The sequence below is a fragment of the Eutrigla gurnardus genome (assembly GCF_963514095.1).
Source record: "Eutrigla gurnardus genome assembly, chromosome: 18".
NCBI classification, from domain to species: Eukaryota; Metazoa; Chordata; class Actinopteri; order Perciformes; family Triglidae; genus Eutrigla; species Eutrigla gurnardus.
Window position 1 is genome coordinate 21,659,089 of NC_139929.1, and position 21,203 is coordinate 21,680,291.

The window sequence follows — 21,203 nt, forward strand, 5'->3', positions numbered from 1 at the left end:
GAGTTTTTGCCTGGACCATTTTCTGTAACTTTTGTTACTCGTTTCAGCCCTAGTTCTGATGACCCCTAACTTGCGTTCCAGTGGGTGGTGTGAGTCAAATGGCAGGTATTGATCAGTGTGTGTGGGTTTCCTGTAAATTGTGATGTTGAGCCTTCTGTCATCTTGAATGTGCACTGCACAATCCAAAAAGGCCAGACTATTTCCTCTGACATCCTCCCGGGTGAACTTGATGCTCTTGATTGGGCCGGTCGCTTTTCCAATTTTCTTGGCCCCCATAGTTCTCCTACAAGCTGCACACATGGGAGAAGTTTCAGTTGGTTGCAATCTGAAACCTAACCACTAGATGCCACCAAATCCTTCTATCTCCCAGGAGATATAATTAGTCCCAGTCGCTGCCAGTTTAAGGCAAACACTCTGCCTGACACATCAGTAAACCTGATTACTGCCTTCATGACAAATGTCTTCCCTGGAATTTAGGTGCATTAGGCAAAAATCATTTAGATGAGAAAGTAAGTGAGCAGTATTTATATATTGTTCTGGTATTAATCCGCTCCTTCGTCTAGCACTTGATTGCAGCTCCTGTACTCCTTAATTAATGTGTCTCCAGATGCATCTTCCTCAAACCGCCTCTACCCATTGGCAAGATTTTCAGAGAAGGTAATGCATCACACATTGCCGTTTGTGATGAATGAAAATTAAAGTCTGCACATGGAGGCAATTTTTCTTGCTAAGTGTTTTCATTAGACTTGATTATGAAACAGCCCCTGAACAGGAATTATCCTTTAACAAGGAAGAGGGTAGAAAGTCATTACTGCCTGTAAATTGTGCCTCAGAAGCAGTTCATAGAGCAGATGTAAAGCAATTCCCCCTCTGAACCAGAGATTTATAAGTCATTTTTATCACCACTGTGAAGATTCTAGAGTGCCATTCTCAGGCATTTTCACAGAATTCATTTCTTCTGAAATAACCTGTTGGCCAATGATATTTAAGACTTCTGTGTCTGACTCCATCTCTTTGTGCACTGCATTGTCTTTGAGTAACTGCTCAGCCACTGCAGTTATTGTTATGTTGGAATGAGTGTGAAGGCTGCAGCTAAATGATTTATGGATGTTGGAAAGTTTTGCTCCTGTATCAATTGTCGAGCCATAACTTGGATGTGAGGGTTATTAATGTATTGATTGAGTGAGTGCACTTTTGTGTGTGTGTGTGTGTGTGTGTGTGTGTGTTCACTTTCTTAGAAGCATGTGCACACATGAGATTTTTTAAAAGAACAGATGACGATGCTTCAAACAGGAACTTGGAGGGGAGAAAATGAGGAACGGAACAAGAGGCGCAGCTAGACAAAACACAGCGTGACCCTGACAAGTACGGAGACACAGCATGTACCTTGCTAGCTGATAAATTAAAGGCCTCTAATCAAGAGAGCACAGTCAAGGAGAGCAGGCAACACAGTCACACAGCGTGCTGGTGAGGGGCAGTACTTACAGGGTGGCCTACATTCACACACAACCCAAACTCAGTACGTATCATATCATTAGGTCGAATAAATAGGCTTAAAGAGGCTGAATACTAAACATCTCGTCATCTTCTCTCTTCTCATCTTGTCAGCTCAAAAATGTATATCAGGGAGGTTATAAAGTGTGTGACTCACCTAACTAGGTAGTGTTGGTTGCCTAAACCTAACCAAACCTTAAAGACAGAGTAGATCATTTGGAAAAACCACAGAGACTATAAACTGACAATGAACGCATCACAGAACTGAAAGGTCCCGCCCCCTCCGTTCAGACCTCCGCCATCGGCAGGGTGCACGCAATCAGGAAGTAGCCAGACAGGCAGGCTGTCCAAATATGTTCTATGGTCCGACTGTTGTGATTGGACGGGGTTTTTACAGTCTTGCCTCCAGATGACATAGTAGAGATCTTCTCTACTATTAGCCTATGTTTCTTGCGCCAGTGGTTGTTGTTCCTTGTTGGATTTCCCCATTTTAGACCAATTTTTAGCCTTATTGCCACATTATGAGATTTCATCAATTGCTTTATTGAGTCTAATATTATAACTGATGTAATTTGATGGTCAAAGCTAAAAAATAAAACCAAACTTGGAGTAAACGTAGTTTTAATTTAAAGCCACAAATAAACCATCCAGCTTTCCCCAGTGTCCTTCCCACAATGCCAAAGTGTGCACACTTGACAGAGCATTCCAAAATAAAGTGAACATATATCAACGCAGTCCTCCCTGCGTTAAGCACACGATTATCACATTCTCCCCTCTTTCCTTCATCAAACAGACATATCATCCATGGAGGCTGCACATCCTTAGTTCAACAGGCTGCTCTCGTGGGAGACGTAAGCTGATGGAAGGTCCTGTTCACATATTCATGGAAGCAGTGGAGATCGGCTGTGTGGATGCGCTTTATAGCCGGCCTCCATGAATTAGCGGCGGCAGCAGCCCTCAGAGACTCATAAAGCTTGATGGGTTTGTCTGGCTGCAGTGAGCCCTATACAAAGGCAGAGATGTTCACATTTCATTTCCCTGTCTTCATGGTTTTCACTCACTGATAATGGCCAACAGAACCAAGCAAATATGGATTTTTTTGTGCAAGCCGTTTGCAAGCTTCCTTGAGAGTTCATAGCTTAAAATATGAGTGACACATGGATGAATGGAGTCCTTCTTCAGACAAGTAAACTGAGACATAAAACTGTCTTACAAACAGACAACCAGTTAACGCCACTGAAAGAAAGCTACAGGGTGAGAGAAGGTTAGGAGAATGAAACGACAGTGCAAGTGTGGATGTAAAAGGAGGACAGACTAGAAGAGCAACAGAGGGAGAGTTAAAGCAGCTGCGTCAGTGTTGATGTCACAGCTGGACACGAGGGAAGGCTGCCATTATTCCACCAGGCGGAGGTCAGGTGCTGTATGATCACGCTGCAGGCGTTCAGAGGGGAAAGTGCAAGAGACGGCAATATTGGGAGCCGGCGTGGAATGTGCTTAAATTAACCAAGGGTAATGGTGGGCAGCTCTTCACAGGAAGTATTTCCATTATGTTGGTGCTTCTCTCTAACGGGCTTTATAACCACGGTTCATCATTTAGCTTCCTTAGACTTGTGTTTACCTTATTTAACTCAGTCTCACCTATAGTCTCCTCACACTACAGCTGAACGATTTAAAAAAATGGTTTTGATATTGCAATTTCGATATGGTATGCAATATTAGAGGGAAGTCATTTTTACATTGTATTTCTCATTTCAATTGAAAAACATTGACATAATGATGCTGTGCAGGGACCTGAAACAAACAAAGATGTTATATTCAAGAATATGATGTGTCGGCCAAAGTGTGGGAAAGATCCATCAAAATATGGGCCAATCTACTGTTTCAATATGAGGGAAATTCAGTAGGCAGTATTGTTTAGGTGTACAGACCCCCCCCCACCCATGGACGTCGGAACTTTTTTCTGAGAGGGGGGGCGGGATTTTTGTTGGGAGGGTCGGGGGAGAGACGCACACAATGATTAACGAACTAGACTGGATAAACACATGCAGCATCTTAATTGTTAAGAAAATGAAACAAAATAAATGAATAAACCAAGCCTTTAAGAAACATAAAACTAGGCTATAACACAGGCCTACAGCATTCAGAAAAAGAACTGTCTGCGCTCCTAAGGGCTTTCACACTTTTCCAAAAGTGGACCTTCTCTCAGTTGACCTGCTGATGAATACTTCAAGCAGGGTCGAAACATCACATTTATCCATAAGGTCACTATGCGCATTCATAATGGCCAAATGCGTAAGTCTCTCCTGCTTCATAGTGTTGCGCAGCCAGGTTTTCAACCTGCGCAAGGCTGAGAAAGAATGCTCGGATCTTAGCCTACGTCACACTGAGCTGTCAGACTCCATACAGTAGCCTATGCCAGGCTGCTGTATGGAGCCAGGCAGGCTGCATATTACATCAAATTCATAGATCTGTGCATTATGAGATAAATGTAAGTGAATGTAAATTCAGATTCTTTATTTTCATTTTTTAGGTGTGGGTAGGGAGGCTGATGGGGGGCGGATGGGAGGGGGTGCGGCCCTGCACCCCTAGTTCCGACGTCTATGACCCAACCTGCCTCTCTGGTAACAAGAAATGAGGATGAGGCAAAATGCCAGTACAGAGAGCTCAAATCATTATACAGGATAGATTGTTCTTCTAATTGATCAGTGTTATTTACAAGAAACATGTTCAAAACTATGGAGTGCAACACATTTGTCCACAACAGCCCGTTGTCTGGTTGCCGGTCATCTCCGCCCCCAGCAGTCTCTGCCTTTGGTGACATCACTGACCACAGCTTGCATGTCCCTGCAATTTCTTCCTAATGAGCTTGTGAAGCCAGAGAGGAGCTGATGGAGAGGCTGATTAAATACAAGCTGCTCCTGCTCGGGAGGAAAACACCATTTCATATTCCCAGACACACACACACACACACACATCCGAACGCACAACCACACATTAGATCTTAGACGCACAGGCACATTCACGTTCACACTCAACCCACCAACGCAGACTGAATTATTCACAGAGACCAGACCTTGGGGGCTCTGCTGTCTGCCTGCTCGTGTGTGTGTGCACACAGCGTGTTTGCATGTGTGTGAGCGAGTGTGTGTATCTGTGAGTGTGTGTTTGTGCTTGGAATTTCCCTGAGTACACTGCGTAGGCGGATAAGGAGGGAAGCCCATGTGTTAGAAACACAAGTCAACACAGCAACTCTCGCCTGCTATGCAGAGACAGAGATGAAGAAGAGGAAGAAGCAGGTGAGAGTAAGGACGAACGAGAGAGAGAGAGGGAGAGAGAGACGACTGGAGACAAACAGGATGAAGGGATGAAATAGAGAGAGGAAAGGAGAGAAAAGACAAAAGAGCAGACATATGTGATGGTGGGTTTCCAGTGACAGGCTGATGAGGTTTTTTCTCATCTCAACCCATTTCTAACTCCGAGCAATTGCCATGGAAACTGAAGATTTGACACATGCTAAATTCTCAAACGCAGAGAGCCGACGCTCACAATAAATTCAGACTAAATGTAGAACCCTTTGTATTCTAGAGTGACTCTTAAAGCAGCCAGCCGGCATCCAAAAACATCAGCACTGTTTATTCACAGTTTTGTGTTGCAGTCAGGAATCAATATCACCCTACAGGTACTGATATACTGGGCCTGGTGTAGACGGGAGATGGATCTATTTCAGTGTTTGCATTGACTGAATGAGCGATAATAGCTCCCGTTGCTTTAAATATCTTCCACCCAACCTTTGTTGAGTCTACTGTGGATTCAGTGTTTTCCCTCCTAAGGCAACAGTGTGATCATTACAGCCATGTTCACACCCACATGATACATGTTTGATGGCCATTTTACAAATGTAGTATTTTAGTTATTGGAGAAAGGGCCAAACAAATGTAACAAAGATCCATAGCCAGACTCAAACCACATGTACACATATCGGGCCCTGGGGCACTCCACATTGTTAGCTTTGCCTTGATCATTTTGACCTATAGGCTCCACTTACAAGCTTCATCATCAGCAAATGGAGTCTCTGCTCCTGCTCCATCAGCCAACATTCACTCAAGGTTCAACCAACTAGCCATGTTCTTCAGATCTGGTCTCCTCTCTGCTCCTCATTCAGAGTAAAGAGACACGAGCCTCCTCCGCCTTCCTCCCCATTAACCGCCATGTTTCCTTCCACTGAGCTCATCCAAGTCTTTGAGCCGTGAAGACTCTGGTTAGCTCTTCTGACAGTCCAGTCACAGAAGGAGTCTCAGTGGAGAGCTTGTGTTGACCCCTGCAGACCAGTCTCCATCCTGGCCTTAAGGCGGGGAGGATTCTCATCATCCACTCCTTGAACCTTGGCTTGGGAATTTGCCATCTGGAGACAAGTGAAGGAACTTCATCCAGGAATGAACCAACAGATTCAGTTCAACCTCCAGAAAGAGCTAGTAAGTAAGTAACCTTGAGTTAGTGTTACGTTTTCAAACTAGTGTTAAATTATGTTGTCAAACATCATTTCTTCACCTTGCACTCCACTCCCTGAGTCAGTTGTATTTTTGCCGGCTCCATTGATCCACGCTATAGAGAGTGATGACTAGGAATAACACAGCCCATTGAGTCACCCTGTATGAATTGTAAGGGGGTGTTTCCAGCTCAATGTATGTTCATAGCAGCTGTCAGACCTCCAAATAAAGCTCTTCAGGGGGAAGTGGTGTGTCATCATTTGAAAGTATATTTAATATCATATGTTGTAATTGCATGTGAATACACATTTGCCATCGGGGAGCAACTGTGAACATTGACACATGACTGAGATGTGGAACACTGCTGACGTGGAAAACTCCTCCAAGGGACCAAGTTGTCCAAGTTGGGACTGTGTGTACATTTCTATGAACACTCTGCTGCATGTTCATCAGTACTGTAGCTGTAAACCAGTCCAGCCTGCAGCTGCCAGCTCACAGTGGGCCCTCTCTGTCCAGTCCCTCTGGTTAAGCATCAACCAAACCGCCAGCACAGTGTACTGCAGCACAGTGTACTGCAGCACAGCTCACCGTTCACCTGCGTTGCCCCACTTTGCAAGTGTCACAGTACTTCCCCGAAATGAAAACGCTGCCAAAGCACAACATGTCTTTTCATGATGTTACTTGTATTTTCATCCTAGTAGAGATGCTGGCTGCACTGTTGGCAAGACAGAAGAGCACAGCGCTGAGGAAGTGCTGATGTCATCAGTGTGAGACAGCTGACAGGAGGATGGGGGGGTCCTGTCATGTTTTGACAGCCGAAGCATTTATTTCTGTCCACTTAGGGTTGCATGTCAGGGCTGAAGTGTAGAAATAATACATTTTAACACAAATGTTTTATATTTACTAAATAGAAAAGTGTAAAGTACCTGGTGACACGTCGTCTTGAGTGTCAGCCCATATCATGAATATATATATATATATATATATATATATATATATATATATATTCTGTATTTCTGTGTGTTCTTTCTTATCGTATTGTATTGTTTGCTATTTAATTCATCCTGTACAGCACTTTGGTCGACCTTTGGTCATTTTAAACGTGCATTATATATAAAATTTGAGTTCAGATAAATACAATTTAAAACCAGAAGGAAGAAAAATCCTGCAAATAACCACAATAAATCCTTCATTTTTTTGCATAATGCCAAACAAATAAATAATTGACAGCATTGTGGTGTGAAAAGAGGCTTTTCTATATGTGCAAAAGCCTCTTTTCTAGTCAGAGAAAATAAATGTCCGGTCCCTTAGCTTTCTGAAGTCACTAGTTCCGGTCTGGTCTAGTTTCTCCATGTGCAGCAACCGGCAAAAAAACAAACTGATAATCTGCTATAAAGGATGTGCATTATTTACTGTATTTAATTTAAATGTTGTGACTGATTGATTGAGGCTAGAAGTTGCCTCTTTGATGTGTTTAGGAGCCTGGCATGAAGTGGGAGAAACGTTTTCAGACAATGTGCTGACAGAGGAGCTCCATTAATGAGACACCATGTTTATAATCCACGTTGCTTGAAATCATTTTAATGGAAATAAAAACTTGGTCAGGAACAAATCCCACGCAAATGCAATCCGAAGGCCACCTGACTCGAGGCCCGGACCCCCTCATTCCATACAGCTCGGGGTTCAGCCATGCGACGTGGCACTTTCAGAGAGTACACACCGGTCCAGTCCCCCAACAGTTGTTAAGAGTGATAATCCCATAATCACTGCAATCCTTAATGGGCTGTTTCGCTCCGAAGTGTTTCAGGCTACAGTGTGTACAGCGTCTCCCTCTGCCTTAACGAGGTTATGCAGATTTATGCAAATTAGGTCTAATCCCCAGAACACTGGGGACTCCGGGGTCTTTAAGTGGGTTAGCTGGCCTTTTCTGTGCCGCTCTCTGGGAGGTGGAGGAGTCACGGTGAATGAGGGAGGAACAGGTGTGGGGAGACAAAGAGAGGAGGCACGAGAGAGGTGTGATCAAGTTTTAGAAGAAGAGGCTGGAGCAGGAGACCTGATGAATGGGAGGGCGGCGTGAAAGGGCAGCTGCCAGGAGATAAAGCAGTGACAAATGGAGGTACAGCCGACGGGGCTGAGAGGAGAAGGACTGCAAAATACCAGGTCTCACCCGTCGTTCCACCTTTATACTCCGTCAACTCCGGGGTTCAGAGATAGGGAGATGACAAACGGGAGCTCCCACCCACTTTAACTTCTGAGCCGTAACAAACAAAGTGTTATTGATGACTGGATTATAATTAAGGCCAGTTTTAGTATGCTGTAAGATTCCAGACATTTGTTTCTCAACAGCAATGAAAGAAGTCTCTTGTGCCTCAATACGCACATCAGCTCTGTATGGATCAGCTGTTGGACACATAAAGAAGTGAGATGTTGCACAACTGTAACATACAATGATGTGTTCGTTAAAATTCAGTGCCAGCGTTTTAAATATGGGTGAATGTATTGTCATAATGGAGATTGTGGCTGCAGCTGAAAAGTCAAGCATACTGAAGCCTTTACCTTTCACCTTGCTGCAATAAGATATCATGAGTTGGCTACAAATATGTCTGAGTGTAACTCCAAAGAGATACTGTGCTCCTGCTGGTTTTATAGATGCTCAATGGTTGGTCAACGCTCCACGAGATGATAAATCTCAATTATTATTGTGAGTATTTACTGAAAGTAACCAACGAGACACAAGTGTCCCACAAAGTAATACAAAAATAAAAAAGCTTTCGTCTGCCGTTACATTTGTATCATTTTCTCCTTTGCTTTCGTTTCAGGGAAGATGCTTCCTCTGTTTTACAGCTTTACATCAAAGCATGGAATAAACCTGACAAAGTGCTGTTGATGCATTCAAGCTCGTCTCATCCTTTCCAAGAAGAAACATGGAGCAGATGCAGTGTTTGATGCTGGAGCCTTTGGGGCACACCTTTTTCCTTGTTTTTCTATAAAGGCACAGTCAATTAGAATCTGGTGATGTGGGGGGAGATATAACTCTCCCAGAGATGCTTCTAAAGTGTGTTATCATCTGAGAAAACACATTGCAAGCTCATCTTTCCCTCAATCGCTGTGCAGCCACAAACATTCAGCTCTGACTTTAAAACCCCTGAGTGTTTCTTTTTCTCTTCTTGTTTTTTAAAGCTGGTTTCAGGGCATTTGGAGAAGTTCAACTATCTCACAGGGGAGCCGGCATGCTCTCGGCTTCTATTGATGGGAGAACACCCAACTGCATTGATGGTAGACTCGGTCATGATGAAATCACAAAGCAATCCCAAACAACCATTCAAGGACAGAAATAAAACATTTGGTCTCCATGTCCATTTTCCCTCCATGACCAATACATTTGATGTTCCTGCTCTGATCTTTATCAATCATGTTGCGTTACATTACCTGACTGGTAAACAACTGCCCGAGTGCTCTTGAGCAACATCAAACCTCGAGCTGAGCCATTAAAAATCCAGCTCATCACGCAGGATGAGAACTGAAGATGGAAGTCGTTCCTGAACAACAGCTGTGGCAGAATGAGCAGCATTTAGCTGTTCAAATGTAGCTATAATTAATTCAGGTATTATTCTAATATTGAGGATTATATTAATAATTATGAATTAATTAATTATAATATAATATAATAAAGAATATGCACACATTATTATTGAGGACTAAACAAAGAGACAAAGCATTTATTTCTCAGCTCAGAAAATACAACGATTCTTAGTTTCAGGTGATTATCCACTGATCGACACGTAGTTATGAATATTACATTATCGCTGTCGGGTGGAAACCTTTTATGTCCATATTTCCTTGTTTTTGTCCATGAATCAATGCCATTGTTCAACCTTTACCTCCGTCTGTTGGATTTACAAATATTTAACCGATGAAAACTAACAGCAAAACCTTGTATCTCCACTCCGCCTCCTGATTGAGGAAAGTGTCACACAGCACAGCTGAAGGTAAAGGCGACGAGGCGATGTTCCCCACAGTTTCATAATGAGATGAAAATATTATTACAATTCTCAAAAGCGGTCTGCCTGGGGGATTCAACTCGGTGGGTCAGGGACGGCCACTCGGCGTGGGAGGATGCTCCATGAGATCTCCCTATGAAGAGCGGTGACCGCCGGCTGGAGGTGGCCTTGGAAGGCCCGGGTCGTAGGTCGCCTGCAGCTCCGACCATGAGGGGAAAGCCGCCCTCATACCCAGAGCCATGCAAGGAGAGAGGGGCAGCTTATCTTTAATATGTGCAAGAATAATCATCATAAATCATTTTTTCTTCCCTCAATGGCAGATTGTTCAGTTTGCAGTGGTTTCAGTAGATTGCAGCAATATTTACTTGTTTGTTGAGGGTTTTACAGGGAAATTGACCGATAAAATACCCATACACCACACAACCCGTCACTCGCAGCAACCACAACAGGTGCCATGTTGCCTGGTTGCCCATTTGAGATGTGAAAGCAGTTAGACATGGCAGCATAGCGGGCATCTGCTGGGCACCGGAGAGACGGAGAAAAACAGGTTGTCAAAAGGAGACAAAGAGCAGGAAGAAGGGGGAGGGCGGCGAGAGAAAAGGGTGTTTACAAGCTCCAAGAGTTTACAAGTGTGTGTGTCGGCTGAGGCGGGTGCATGTGCTCGTCTGTGTGTGGGTGTATGTGCATGGACGAGAGACGGTGAAGAAGACAGGAGAGGAGAGAATGTGATTTCACACCAATAAAGTGCAATCAGCACTTACTCACTCCTGACCTCAGCACCAGAGTGGCGGCGTTGCTGTTCTACACCCGCCGAGGGAAACAGATGGAGCAGGGAAATTAAGCTCAGCACCGGTATTTACTCGCTGCTGATACACTACAGCAACTTTGTGTTGCTGTTTGCTTTTCTAAACATGAAGCTGGATACACGACCCGTTCATGAAATACCTCTGACACCGACGCTCATTCGGCACGGGAGCGTGTTCAGACGCACACACCCGCTGCATTATGGGCAGATAAATGACATCATTAAAGAGCGACACAGTCCTCCCAGGGAGGGAAAGGGTGGAGATGGACGGGTCGAAGAAGCACAGGACCTTCACCCAGGAGACCAATGTTAGGGTCCCGTCAAAAAGTAAACGTTGCCATTTTGTCATGTCAATCATTAATAAATACAGTTTCATTAAGTTTCATTCACTCCTCCTCCTAGAGGACTATATAGTGGACTATATACAGGACTATACTGTATATATATTTTTTTTTTTCAGTCACGCTGCAACACTGATCCTGATTGGCTGGTTAGTCTGGTTGGCTGGTTAGGAACTAAACGCTGATTTCACTCAAATGTCACCTGGAAGTCTGTTAAAATGGAAAAGAATCATTATCCATTATATTGAAAATAATGAACCATGTTTACAACAATTGTATGTCGTTATTGTTCTGTATTTATTGAACCACAGTGACCCTTTTTATTTTCTTATTGTCTCCTATTTATTATACTAAACTTAACCCTGAGTTTGTCTTTATTTCTTTCATTGTCTTTTCTGTATTGTTTTCATTCTCATGTTTAGGGCCTAGTAACCTGGGTTACAAAAGGACTTTACAAGACTATGTAGAGGACTATGTAGAGGACTATGTAGAGGACTATGTAAATGACTATGTAGAGGACTATGTAAAGGATTATAGAGGACTATGTAGAGGACTATACAGGACTATGTAGAGGACTATACAGGACTATGTAGAAGACTATACAGGACTATGTAGAGAACTATACAGGACTATGTAGAGAACTATACAGGACTATGTAGAGGACTATACAGGACTATGTAGAGAACTATACAGTACTATGTAGAGAACTATACAGGACTATGTAGAGAACTATACAGGACTATGTAGAAGACTATGTAAAGGACTATACAGGACTATGTAGAGAATTATACAGGACTACGTAGAGGACTATACAGGACTATGTAGAAGACTATACAGGACTATGTAGAGGACTATACAGGACTATGTAGAGAACTATACAGTACTATGTAGAGAACTATACAGGACTATGTAGAGAACTATACAGGACTATGTAGAAGACTATGTAAAGGACTATACAGGACTATGTAGAGAATTATACAGGACTACGTAGAGGACTATACAGGACAATGTAAAGGACTATACAGGACTATGTAGAGGACTATACAGGACTATGTGGAGGACTATACAGGACTATGTAGGACTATACAGGACTATGTGGAGGACTATACAGGACTATGTGGAGGACTATACAGGACTATGTAGAGGACTACACAGGACTATGTAGAGGACTATAGAGGACTATGTAGAAGACTATGTAAAGGACTATACAGGACTATGTAGAGAATTATACAGGACTATGTAAAGGACTATACAGGACTATGTAGAGAATTATACAGGACTATGTAGAAGACTATGTAAAGGACTATACAGGACTATGTAGAGAATTATACAGGACTATGTAGAAGACTATGTAAAGGACTATACAGGACTATGTAGAGAATTATACAGGACTATGTAGAAGACTATGTAAAGGACTATACAGGACTATGTAGATAATTATACAGGACTATGTAGAAGACTATGTAAAGGACTATACAGGACTATGTAGAGAATTATACAGGACTATGTAGAGGACTATACAGGACTATGTAGAGGACTATATAGGACTATCTGGAGGACTATACAGGACTATGTAGAGGACTATACAGGACTATGTGGAGGACTATACAGGACTATGTGGAGGACTATGTAGAGGACTACACAGGACTATGTAGAGGACTATAGAGGACCATGTGGAGAGTAGTGAGTGATTGGCCGTGATGCATGGAACAAGTGTATAATGACATGGCATCACTGACACAAGACAAAGTGACATAGAGGGGAACTCTCGTCAGAGTTTGAATCTCTGACCAAGCTGATTTATTTGACTGTTGGAGGTAGAACGTGTTGGAATATATATTCAGAAAACGGTTCTGCATCACCACCACAGCAGGAGTCCAACCAGCAAGTCTGCAGATGAAACCCTCAAATGTCTCCTCGCAGCCTAATCCATGCACGCAAGCCATATGTTGTTGTGTGCACTGAGACATTTGCATGTACTCAGCAGCACTTCTCACGTCTTTTCACAGAAGCACAGAAGGCGTCTCTTCCTCCCAGCAGTGGGAACATCAAGGCTCTGGGCCTTATGCAACTCTAAGCCGAGCTCATCAAAGCGCCGAAGCAGAGAGCTCTCAGCGCTCAGGTGGACGACCTGCTGCTGGAGACACAGGCCTGTTTGACTGACACCAGCTGGAGAGGGGCTTTACACAATGTCCAAGGCAATGGATCACCTCACCTATTGTAATTCTACTTCCAGCTTTCCCCCCCAGTAGGTTAGCATTGCTACGTTGTAGTTCTTGGGTGGATATTGTAATTATTCTTCCACATTGCCATTCTTCTGTCTAGTCTCCACGTTACGCCTAGTGCATCTCTGTAAATCCTGAAATAAGAGTGCTGAGGGAATGACGTGATTATGAAACTGATCAAAAGCATCTACATTAATATGCAATATACAAGAGTACACTGTCCTTTTTAAAAGTGCATCTGACTGGAAGTATTTTCAACTGTGGGTTAATACACATGCATTGGTGAGCAATTTCAGCAACAGGACAGTGTATGTTGGATTGACCAAACACCCATCAGCATCAAGGTCTATATCATCAGATTGACTTCTCGGCATCTCTGTCAGGTACATGTACTGCATTTAAATATATTGCAAGTTAAACAGAAAACAGCTTCTGAAAGATGGAGAAATACCTGGAGATGATTATACTGTACCTTTTCCTGCTGTGTGTGTGTGTGTGTGTGTGTGTGTGTGTGTGTGTGTGTGTGTGTGTGTGTGTGTGTGTGTGTGTGTGTGTGTGTGTGTGTTTGTGTGTTTGTGTGTGAGGGTGGGTGGGTGCGTGGGTGAGGGAGTCGGGGGGGTTGCTATGGCGATAAAATGTTGGTACTTCAGCTGTAGAATGGTAACATCCTCCGGGGAGGCCAGTGGCTTCGAGGCTTGTAATTGGACAAAGACTTCTCTAAGGAGCGCCGAACAGAGAACAACACACGACCCAAAAGGTTGCCATGACCTCATGACGAGGTTGAATGTGTTGTGTGTTGTCGTCGCATGCGAGGCCGTCTAATCTGTGCTGAGCAGCATGGCTATCAAACACGGAGGATCACAGTACAGTAAACAGAGAGGGTTGCAGGCACACAGGATCGGTGTACAGTAAGCAGAGAAGGTCTGGGCGCAGGGATCTCATGCATGCTGCATCTACTGATCTAATTAGTTTTAAAAAGGTGAAATCTAATTACATTCAAGCATTTTTTTCCTCATAGAAGTATTCAGAACAAATAGAAAACAAGGCAACAGTAAACAAGTTGTCCCCCATGAATTATGCATATTCTGTTTAGGCCACTTGCAAATGAGTAGGTCTCCATACAAACAGCACACCCTTCGGCCAATCATTGCAATTTAAAATAAAGACGAGCCAGCGTGGAGAAATGAGAGGCAAGTTTCATTAAATCTGATTTATATTCCTTTAGATATGGGATAATGGGGAAATAACCCATTCCCTGAAAATGGGTCATAATGGGATGAGTGGTGTCTGTGATATTTTGGACAGGAAGCAGCAAGAATGGACGGCCTTATGTCTTCTCCGAGGCACTTTTCCTTGACCTAGCTAAGGAAATGTGACTCCACTGATGCTAAGCTACGTAAATAAGCTCTTGTTCACTTCTGTCTAATCATCATAACGTCCATTAGCTGAACATATAATTGAACCAAATGACCAATTTGTTGTGTGGGGACAAATACTTTGCGGTGCCATTTTAAAGGCAGAGAACCCAACTAAACATTGATAGCAGGAAGTGCACCTTTCCCTCATTTGAGCATGAGTGTAAGACCATTTTATGAATGAAGGCCCAGAGTTGGTTCATCAAATATACAAGTTAAACAGGACCACACACAATGTGCCAAGTGGAAATGGGCAATCATTGTTTGGTCATCATCATTATCTTAAAATCAGTTCCATCCTGGAAAAGAAAGTCTGCTACGCTTACTGGACCATGAATGTGGCCAGGGTTATTCAATTGGTGGCCCAGGGCCAGATCCGGCGATGGAATATTTATTGGCCCTCTTAGTGGAAAAAAAATGGTTGCCGTATCGTGGCCGATATGAGTTGCCCTCTCTCATCTCCGTGCAACAGTGTAGATTTGCTCCGGAAGGCGCACAGCCAGGACAATCATCACCACGCTCCGGCTACGTTTTTCTTTGTGTACTTTTCACACCTGATGTGGTTCTGATGACCGTTCCGTCTGGTTGAATCACCGCAATGCCGTTTTCTACTTCTACATACGCCCGGTATGGATGGAATGGCCCTGGTGTGAGTGAGTGTTATTGATAAGCTGTGGAACTCTGAGTTAACCTGTATCAGGGCTCCAGAGTGCGACCATTTTGGTCGCATATGCGACCAAAATTTTTATGAGTGCGACTGAAAAAAATTGTAGGTCGCACTGGTGCACCTAACGCTGCTCGGGTGAAAAAAAAAATCATAAGCGCAGCATCTCTTTATGTTCTCCTGACGGTATCGTGGTCTAAACCAATAAGAGACAGAGCTCGGGCGGGTCCTTGCCTCTGATTGGCTGTGGTCCTTTTCACTGCTGTAAATTGTGTCAGTTCGAAAATGCGAGCGAGCAGAGCAGGTACTCTGAGTGCTTCGACAATGAGTGCTGAGCGCTTCGATTTTCTTTGAAAATGAAGAGAGCCAGAAAGCCTCGCCCCGAGACTCTAATTAAAAGCCCAAAATATGCCTTCAGACAGGACTGGTTGAAGCAATTTCCCTGGCTGATGTACGATAAAGAAAGGGACTCAATGCACTGCATTTATTGTCGGGAGTGCGGTCAGAATTTGTCCGGTAATAGTGCGTTTGTGGAAGAGTCAACAACATTTCGCATCGAGACGTTGAAAAAGCGCAATATATCCAAAAAGCATACTACATGCCGTGATAAGTGTGTTAATAAAGTGGCCCCTCATCCAGCTGCATTTCAGCGTCAGGCTGTATCAATCACGTCCGCTGAGGAATCTGAAATGATTATAAAATTCAACGTCGCATACAATATTGCAAAGGAGGAGTTGCCGTTCACTAAATTTAAGTCCGAAATTATTCTGATGAAAAAAATGCCGACACTAAAGAACAAGACAGCTGCGGAGGTTGGAAACGCCATGTACACGTCATTCATGATTGACGGCGACACAGACGTCTCTACGAAGGAGTCTACTATTGTCTACTGCTGCATTTTGCATAAAGGGAGGCCGGTCAACATGTTAATTGGACATGTCGGTGGAGCATGGACACGCACAGTGTTTGAAGGCCCACATTACAGATTAAAAACATTAAAAATGTAATTAGGCTAGGCTAAGATCACATAAACAGTTTTCCATTTGCAATCTATAGACTAGTGACCTGTATGATCTTTTTATTCTTGAGGAATTTATGCTGCCACAAAGCAAGCATTTACTGCGCTTGGGCATCAGTGTGCAGATTGGCTGGAGAAAACGGTTCCTCTGGCTCTGGGTGCTGATGGTGCTGCAGTTAACCTAGGCCATAAGGGGGGTGTCATTATGTAAAAGGAGAGCGATAAAAAGGTGACTTTTTGGCGTTAAAGGCGACGCAATGAAAAATGTGGGTGCACCTAAATTTTGTGCTGGTGCACCTAAAAAAAAAAGTTAGGCGCACCAGTGCAACCAATGCAAAAAGTTAGTCTGGAGCCCTGTGTATGTTATATGAACGGTTAAACTGTTGAAATTTGAGTAAACCTATAACTTATATTTTACTTGATAAAATAAGACAATATATGCACTCATATGTCGTTGTAGTGTTTTACAGTATCTGTAGCTATTAATGTGATGCTCATCATTTTCAAGCCATATTTTTCCGACCCCTCATTTTGGATTGTTTCCATCAACTGGTCATCATTCAAAACTAATTGAATAGCTCTGATCTACTGTGTATTTGAACAAACAGGATCTTGATTGGTGCTCAACCAGTTTCCTGAATAAATGTGCAATACTGTGTGGAAGCCACAGACTGTAGACGTAGTCATGGTGATGTCGGTTTGTGGACTACGGTTTTGAAGCCTCAAGTTTATTGCATTATGGACGTGGCCATCTTGGATTTTTGCTATCAGTGGAGAAAGTAACCATATTTGGACTGTGGAGGAGCGACGGGTGGATCTGATGAACTGAAGCGGCAGAGCTGCAACCTTACTGGATCTGTATCCACCTGGATTCTGTTGTGAAGCTGATAACAAAGTAAGCTTCATAATTCAAGAACATTTGAGGCCGTGGTATTGACCTATCACCCCTAAAGCATCCCCTGCTTTCTGGTCTGTTGGACTCTAAATGGACCATAATGTACTAAATGAACATCATGCTGGATTGAAGAAGACTTTAAACTAGAGATTGAGACCATAAACTCATGTTTACAATGTTAACTGAGATAATATAGTTGAGAATTTATTTTGGTCCTTGACTTCTCTACTATCAGTCTTCTTTTTGCAACCAGAGAAGTCGCCCCCTGATGGCCAGTAGAGAGAATGCAAGCTTAAAGTACTTCAGCTTTGGCTTGACTTTTCAGAACTGGAGGTTGCTGCCTGGTAGGAGCCCAAACCAGGCTCTTCCTTTCACAAACAGTACTTGCCTCAGCTCTGGACAGCATGAGAGAAGTGGGCTCAAGTTTCAGTGATGGTGGTAGCTGATTGGTGCCATATAACGGCCACGTCCAGGGTTTAATCGGTTTAATTGTTGCATGATGCATGTCAAGCTCTCTTGACATGCATCATGGATGACAATGTTGGAGTGATGTGGAGAAGTGGATAAAGTGGATCCAGAAGAAAGCACAGGAAGGCTGAAATGGGGTGTTTGAGTCATTCTGAAGAAATACTCAGCAGTATTGGCAAATCTCTCCACTGCAGTTTGAAGTTTAATCAATAAAAGAGTTTGCTGTCGAAAAAGACAGATTTTCTCAGCTTAAGATGTCTAAACAGCTGCTAGTGTCCACTGACACTCTTCCACGTCCTCCAGTCCATTACCCACAGACACCATGTCATCGCCATCATCAGCATGCTTGGTTAGCCGGACCAATAGCCTGCAACGGCCAATGGCCAATCACTCTGAAGTTATGAGTCACTGGGAAAAAATTTGGAAAGCTCTCTGCCTTCAGCTGTAGGTTCGGTTCTCCTGTATCACTGAAGCGCTCCTCTCCCTTAGAAATGCTGCCGAAATAAACGTCCAACACATCGAGACGCTGAACCGGAAGGCACATCGCAGATCTGGAGCTGGTGGAGCGAGTCGGCAGCGTCGCAGGGAGCTGTGGCATATGTTCACCTTTACAGAGTTATCCAGGCTCATCAGGGTGGAAACATAGGCACTGCAAGATTAATGTCAATCGGCAACGCCACCTTTTCAACTTGACTGCACTAATGTGGCGTCGTTCTGTGGCACCTCCATGTCTGTGAGCAAAAAAGGTGTTTGTGCACCAAATCCAGCATTCTAGCAGCTCGTTGGAGCTCTGCTGCTGCCGTGACTCTGGTGTTACCAACGCAGCAAGACCTCGACTGCAGCCTTGGAGCCGCACGACCACAGACACAACCAGACACAACCACAGACACCACAGACAATACCCCAGACACAATCGACACACCACAGACACAGACACCACAGACAATACCCCAGACACAACCACAACCCCAGACACCACAAACAATACCCCAGACACAACAGACACACCACAGACACAACCACAACCCCAGACACCACAGACAATACCCCCGACACAACAGACACACCACAGACACAACCACAACCCCAGACACCACAGACAATACCCCAGACGCAACCATAGACACAACCACAGACACAACCCCAACCACAACCCCAGACACCACAGACACAACCACGGACACAACCAGAGACACAACCCCAGACACCACAACCACAGACACAACCCCAGATACAAGCACAGACACAACCACAGACAGCCCCAGTCACAACCACAGCCACAGACACAGCCCCAGCCACAACCACAGCCACAACCACAGGCACCACAGACACAACCCCAGACACCACAGACACAACCCCAGCCACAACCACAGACACAACCCTAGCCACAACCAGACACCACAGACACGACCCCAGCCATAAGCACAGACACAACCCCAGCCACAACCACAGACACAGCCCCAGCTACAACCAAAGACACAACCACAGACACAACCCCAGCCACCACAGACACTACCACAGACACAACAACAGACACAGCCCCAGCTACAACCAAAGACACAACCACAGACACAACCCCAGCCACCACAGACACTACCACAGACACAACCACAGACACGACCACAGACAACCCCAGAGCATATGGAAAGTGACGGACGGCAGACATACTTATTTTTCAGCGTTTGGAGAAGGGCACCCCGAGAGTTCAATCTCATCCGGCCGGAGGGCAGACACTAACAGGCTCCACTAAACACTAAATCTACAGTGAATGTCTCTTTCATCAGCTCGACAGTTGAAACCTGAATGTTAACGACATACACTCCTCACACCACAGCTATCACCCTGCTCAGCTTCTTCATGGGCAGCCCTGCCCTCACCCCCTCACCCCTCACCCAGAGTCGTGTTTGAAGTCTGGTCACACGTTCAGAGATGGAAAAAAAAAACCAAACATGAATGATTTGCATCAAAGATAACACCGCTGCAGGGAAGCGAGGACGGATGAAGCCTGTGTATTTTCAAATATAGACAGCTTCAAATTGCACGGCCCTGGGCTCCATGAAATATTTAGTAGCTCCGATACGTTGTGTCTCTTGTAGTTTATAACTTTGTGTAGATTTATTGACAGCATTATTGGCCTTTTTCCCCATCGTGGCATCAAATGGTCTTATGTCTGAAAAGCATGTGCATATTGTAATACGTTTATTGATGGATCCAATAGTTTCTGTATAAACACTATTTCACATCCACAAGACAACAGACCAAAGAGACTACGAGTCATTTCTTGTTGCAGATTGTTTCTTCCTGACGAGATGAGGAGACGGCAGCAGCACAAACCTTCAAGCATGAGAGGATGTGCAGAAACAAAACTAATCACAATGTGTTTTTATCTAAGTATTGCACTGGATTGCACAACCTTTGCACATGTCACACGTATTGGCTGCAGTGCAAGAATCCTTCCTGAATGACAGATGTCTGTTGCAGCTGCAGGGTTCACCACCAATAACACACTTCAGCAGTTCAATCTAGCAAGCTGCTCATGTTTTCATCGGAAATGAATGGATTAAAAGGTGAACCCATGTAAAGTAAGCACCACACTGGTATTAAGATAAACCACACATGACGTGATCTTTAAAACGGAAGAGTCAAGGTTTGTGTTCAGATGTTGTTGCACACTTCGTGAGCTCAGCTGCTGCTGCACCATGACTATTACGCATCAGCAGACATGTTATTGAGGCTAATTCTGCAAAACTAAAATGTCAAAGCCTGCATCATTTAGAAGATTTACAAACAAATCAATGATTAAAAGTGGCCTTAATGAAAGGAAACAGGCTGCGTGCTTGTATGAATGTTGCTCCCAGAAGGCACGTTAAACAGTGATCTTACTTTGACTGTCGAATTTCCTGATGATGGTGTCCAGGAAGGTGTTCTGCGGGGCCACGTGGCCCCTCCGGACCGGCATCTTCGCTGCGGGGGCCCCTGGACTTTGAGAGACTTTGCAAGACTTTTAATGCTGTCACACGTGAATCCGTGGATTTCCCGTCCCCGCAGCCGCAGCAAGACGCTCACTGCGCTCCCTGCATGGACACTCTCCACTCAGGGCTTCAGTAATCCAGGGGCCAAAGTTTCCCCAAGTTGGTCGGAGAGACGGCGGCTTGTGGTTTCTGTCCGGGAGGGTGAGGAGAGGAGAGTTGGTCTCACACCCGGGGGAGCGCAGCACGCCTCTCCTCCGGCACTACAGCCCGCTGCTGTGGAGCGGACCGGGCGAGCTTCCCGACGAGCGTCGTTGGAGCCATCGAGTCTACGGGCTGCGCGTCTTTCTTTCTGCCTCCTTCCACCTCCTCTCCGCGCCTCTGTGTTCCACCTGAGAAGGAGCTCGGTGATGGTGGACTG

General features: G+C 44.4%; 1 protein-coding gene across 1 annotated transcript in view; it reads right to left on the reverse strand.

Annotated features, from left to right (window-relative positions):
- The window catches only part of kcnh2b (potassium voltage-gated channel, subfamily H (eag-related), member 2b), a 249,457-nt gene extending 228,254 nt beyond the window's left edge, over window positions 1–21,203 (reverse strand). Inside the window, exon 1 of the mRNA XM_084033794.1 lies at window positions 20,697–21,203. Within this exon, the coding sequence (XP_083889920.1) occupies window positions 20,697–20,772 (76 nt within the window). The 5' untranslated portion in view covers window positions 20,773–21,203. The remainder of the gene's footprint in view (window positions 1–20,696) is intronic.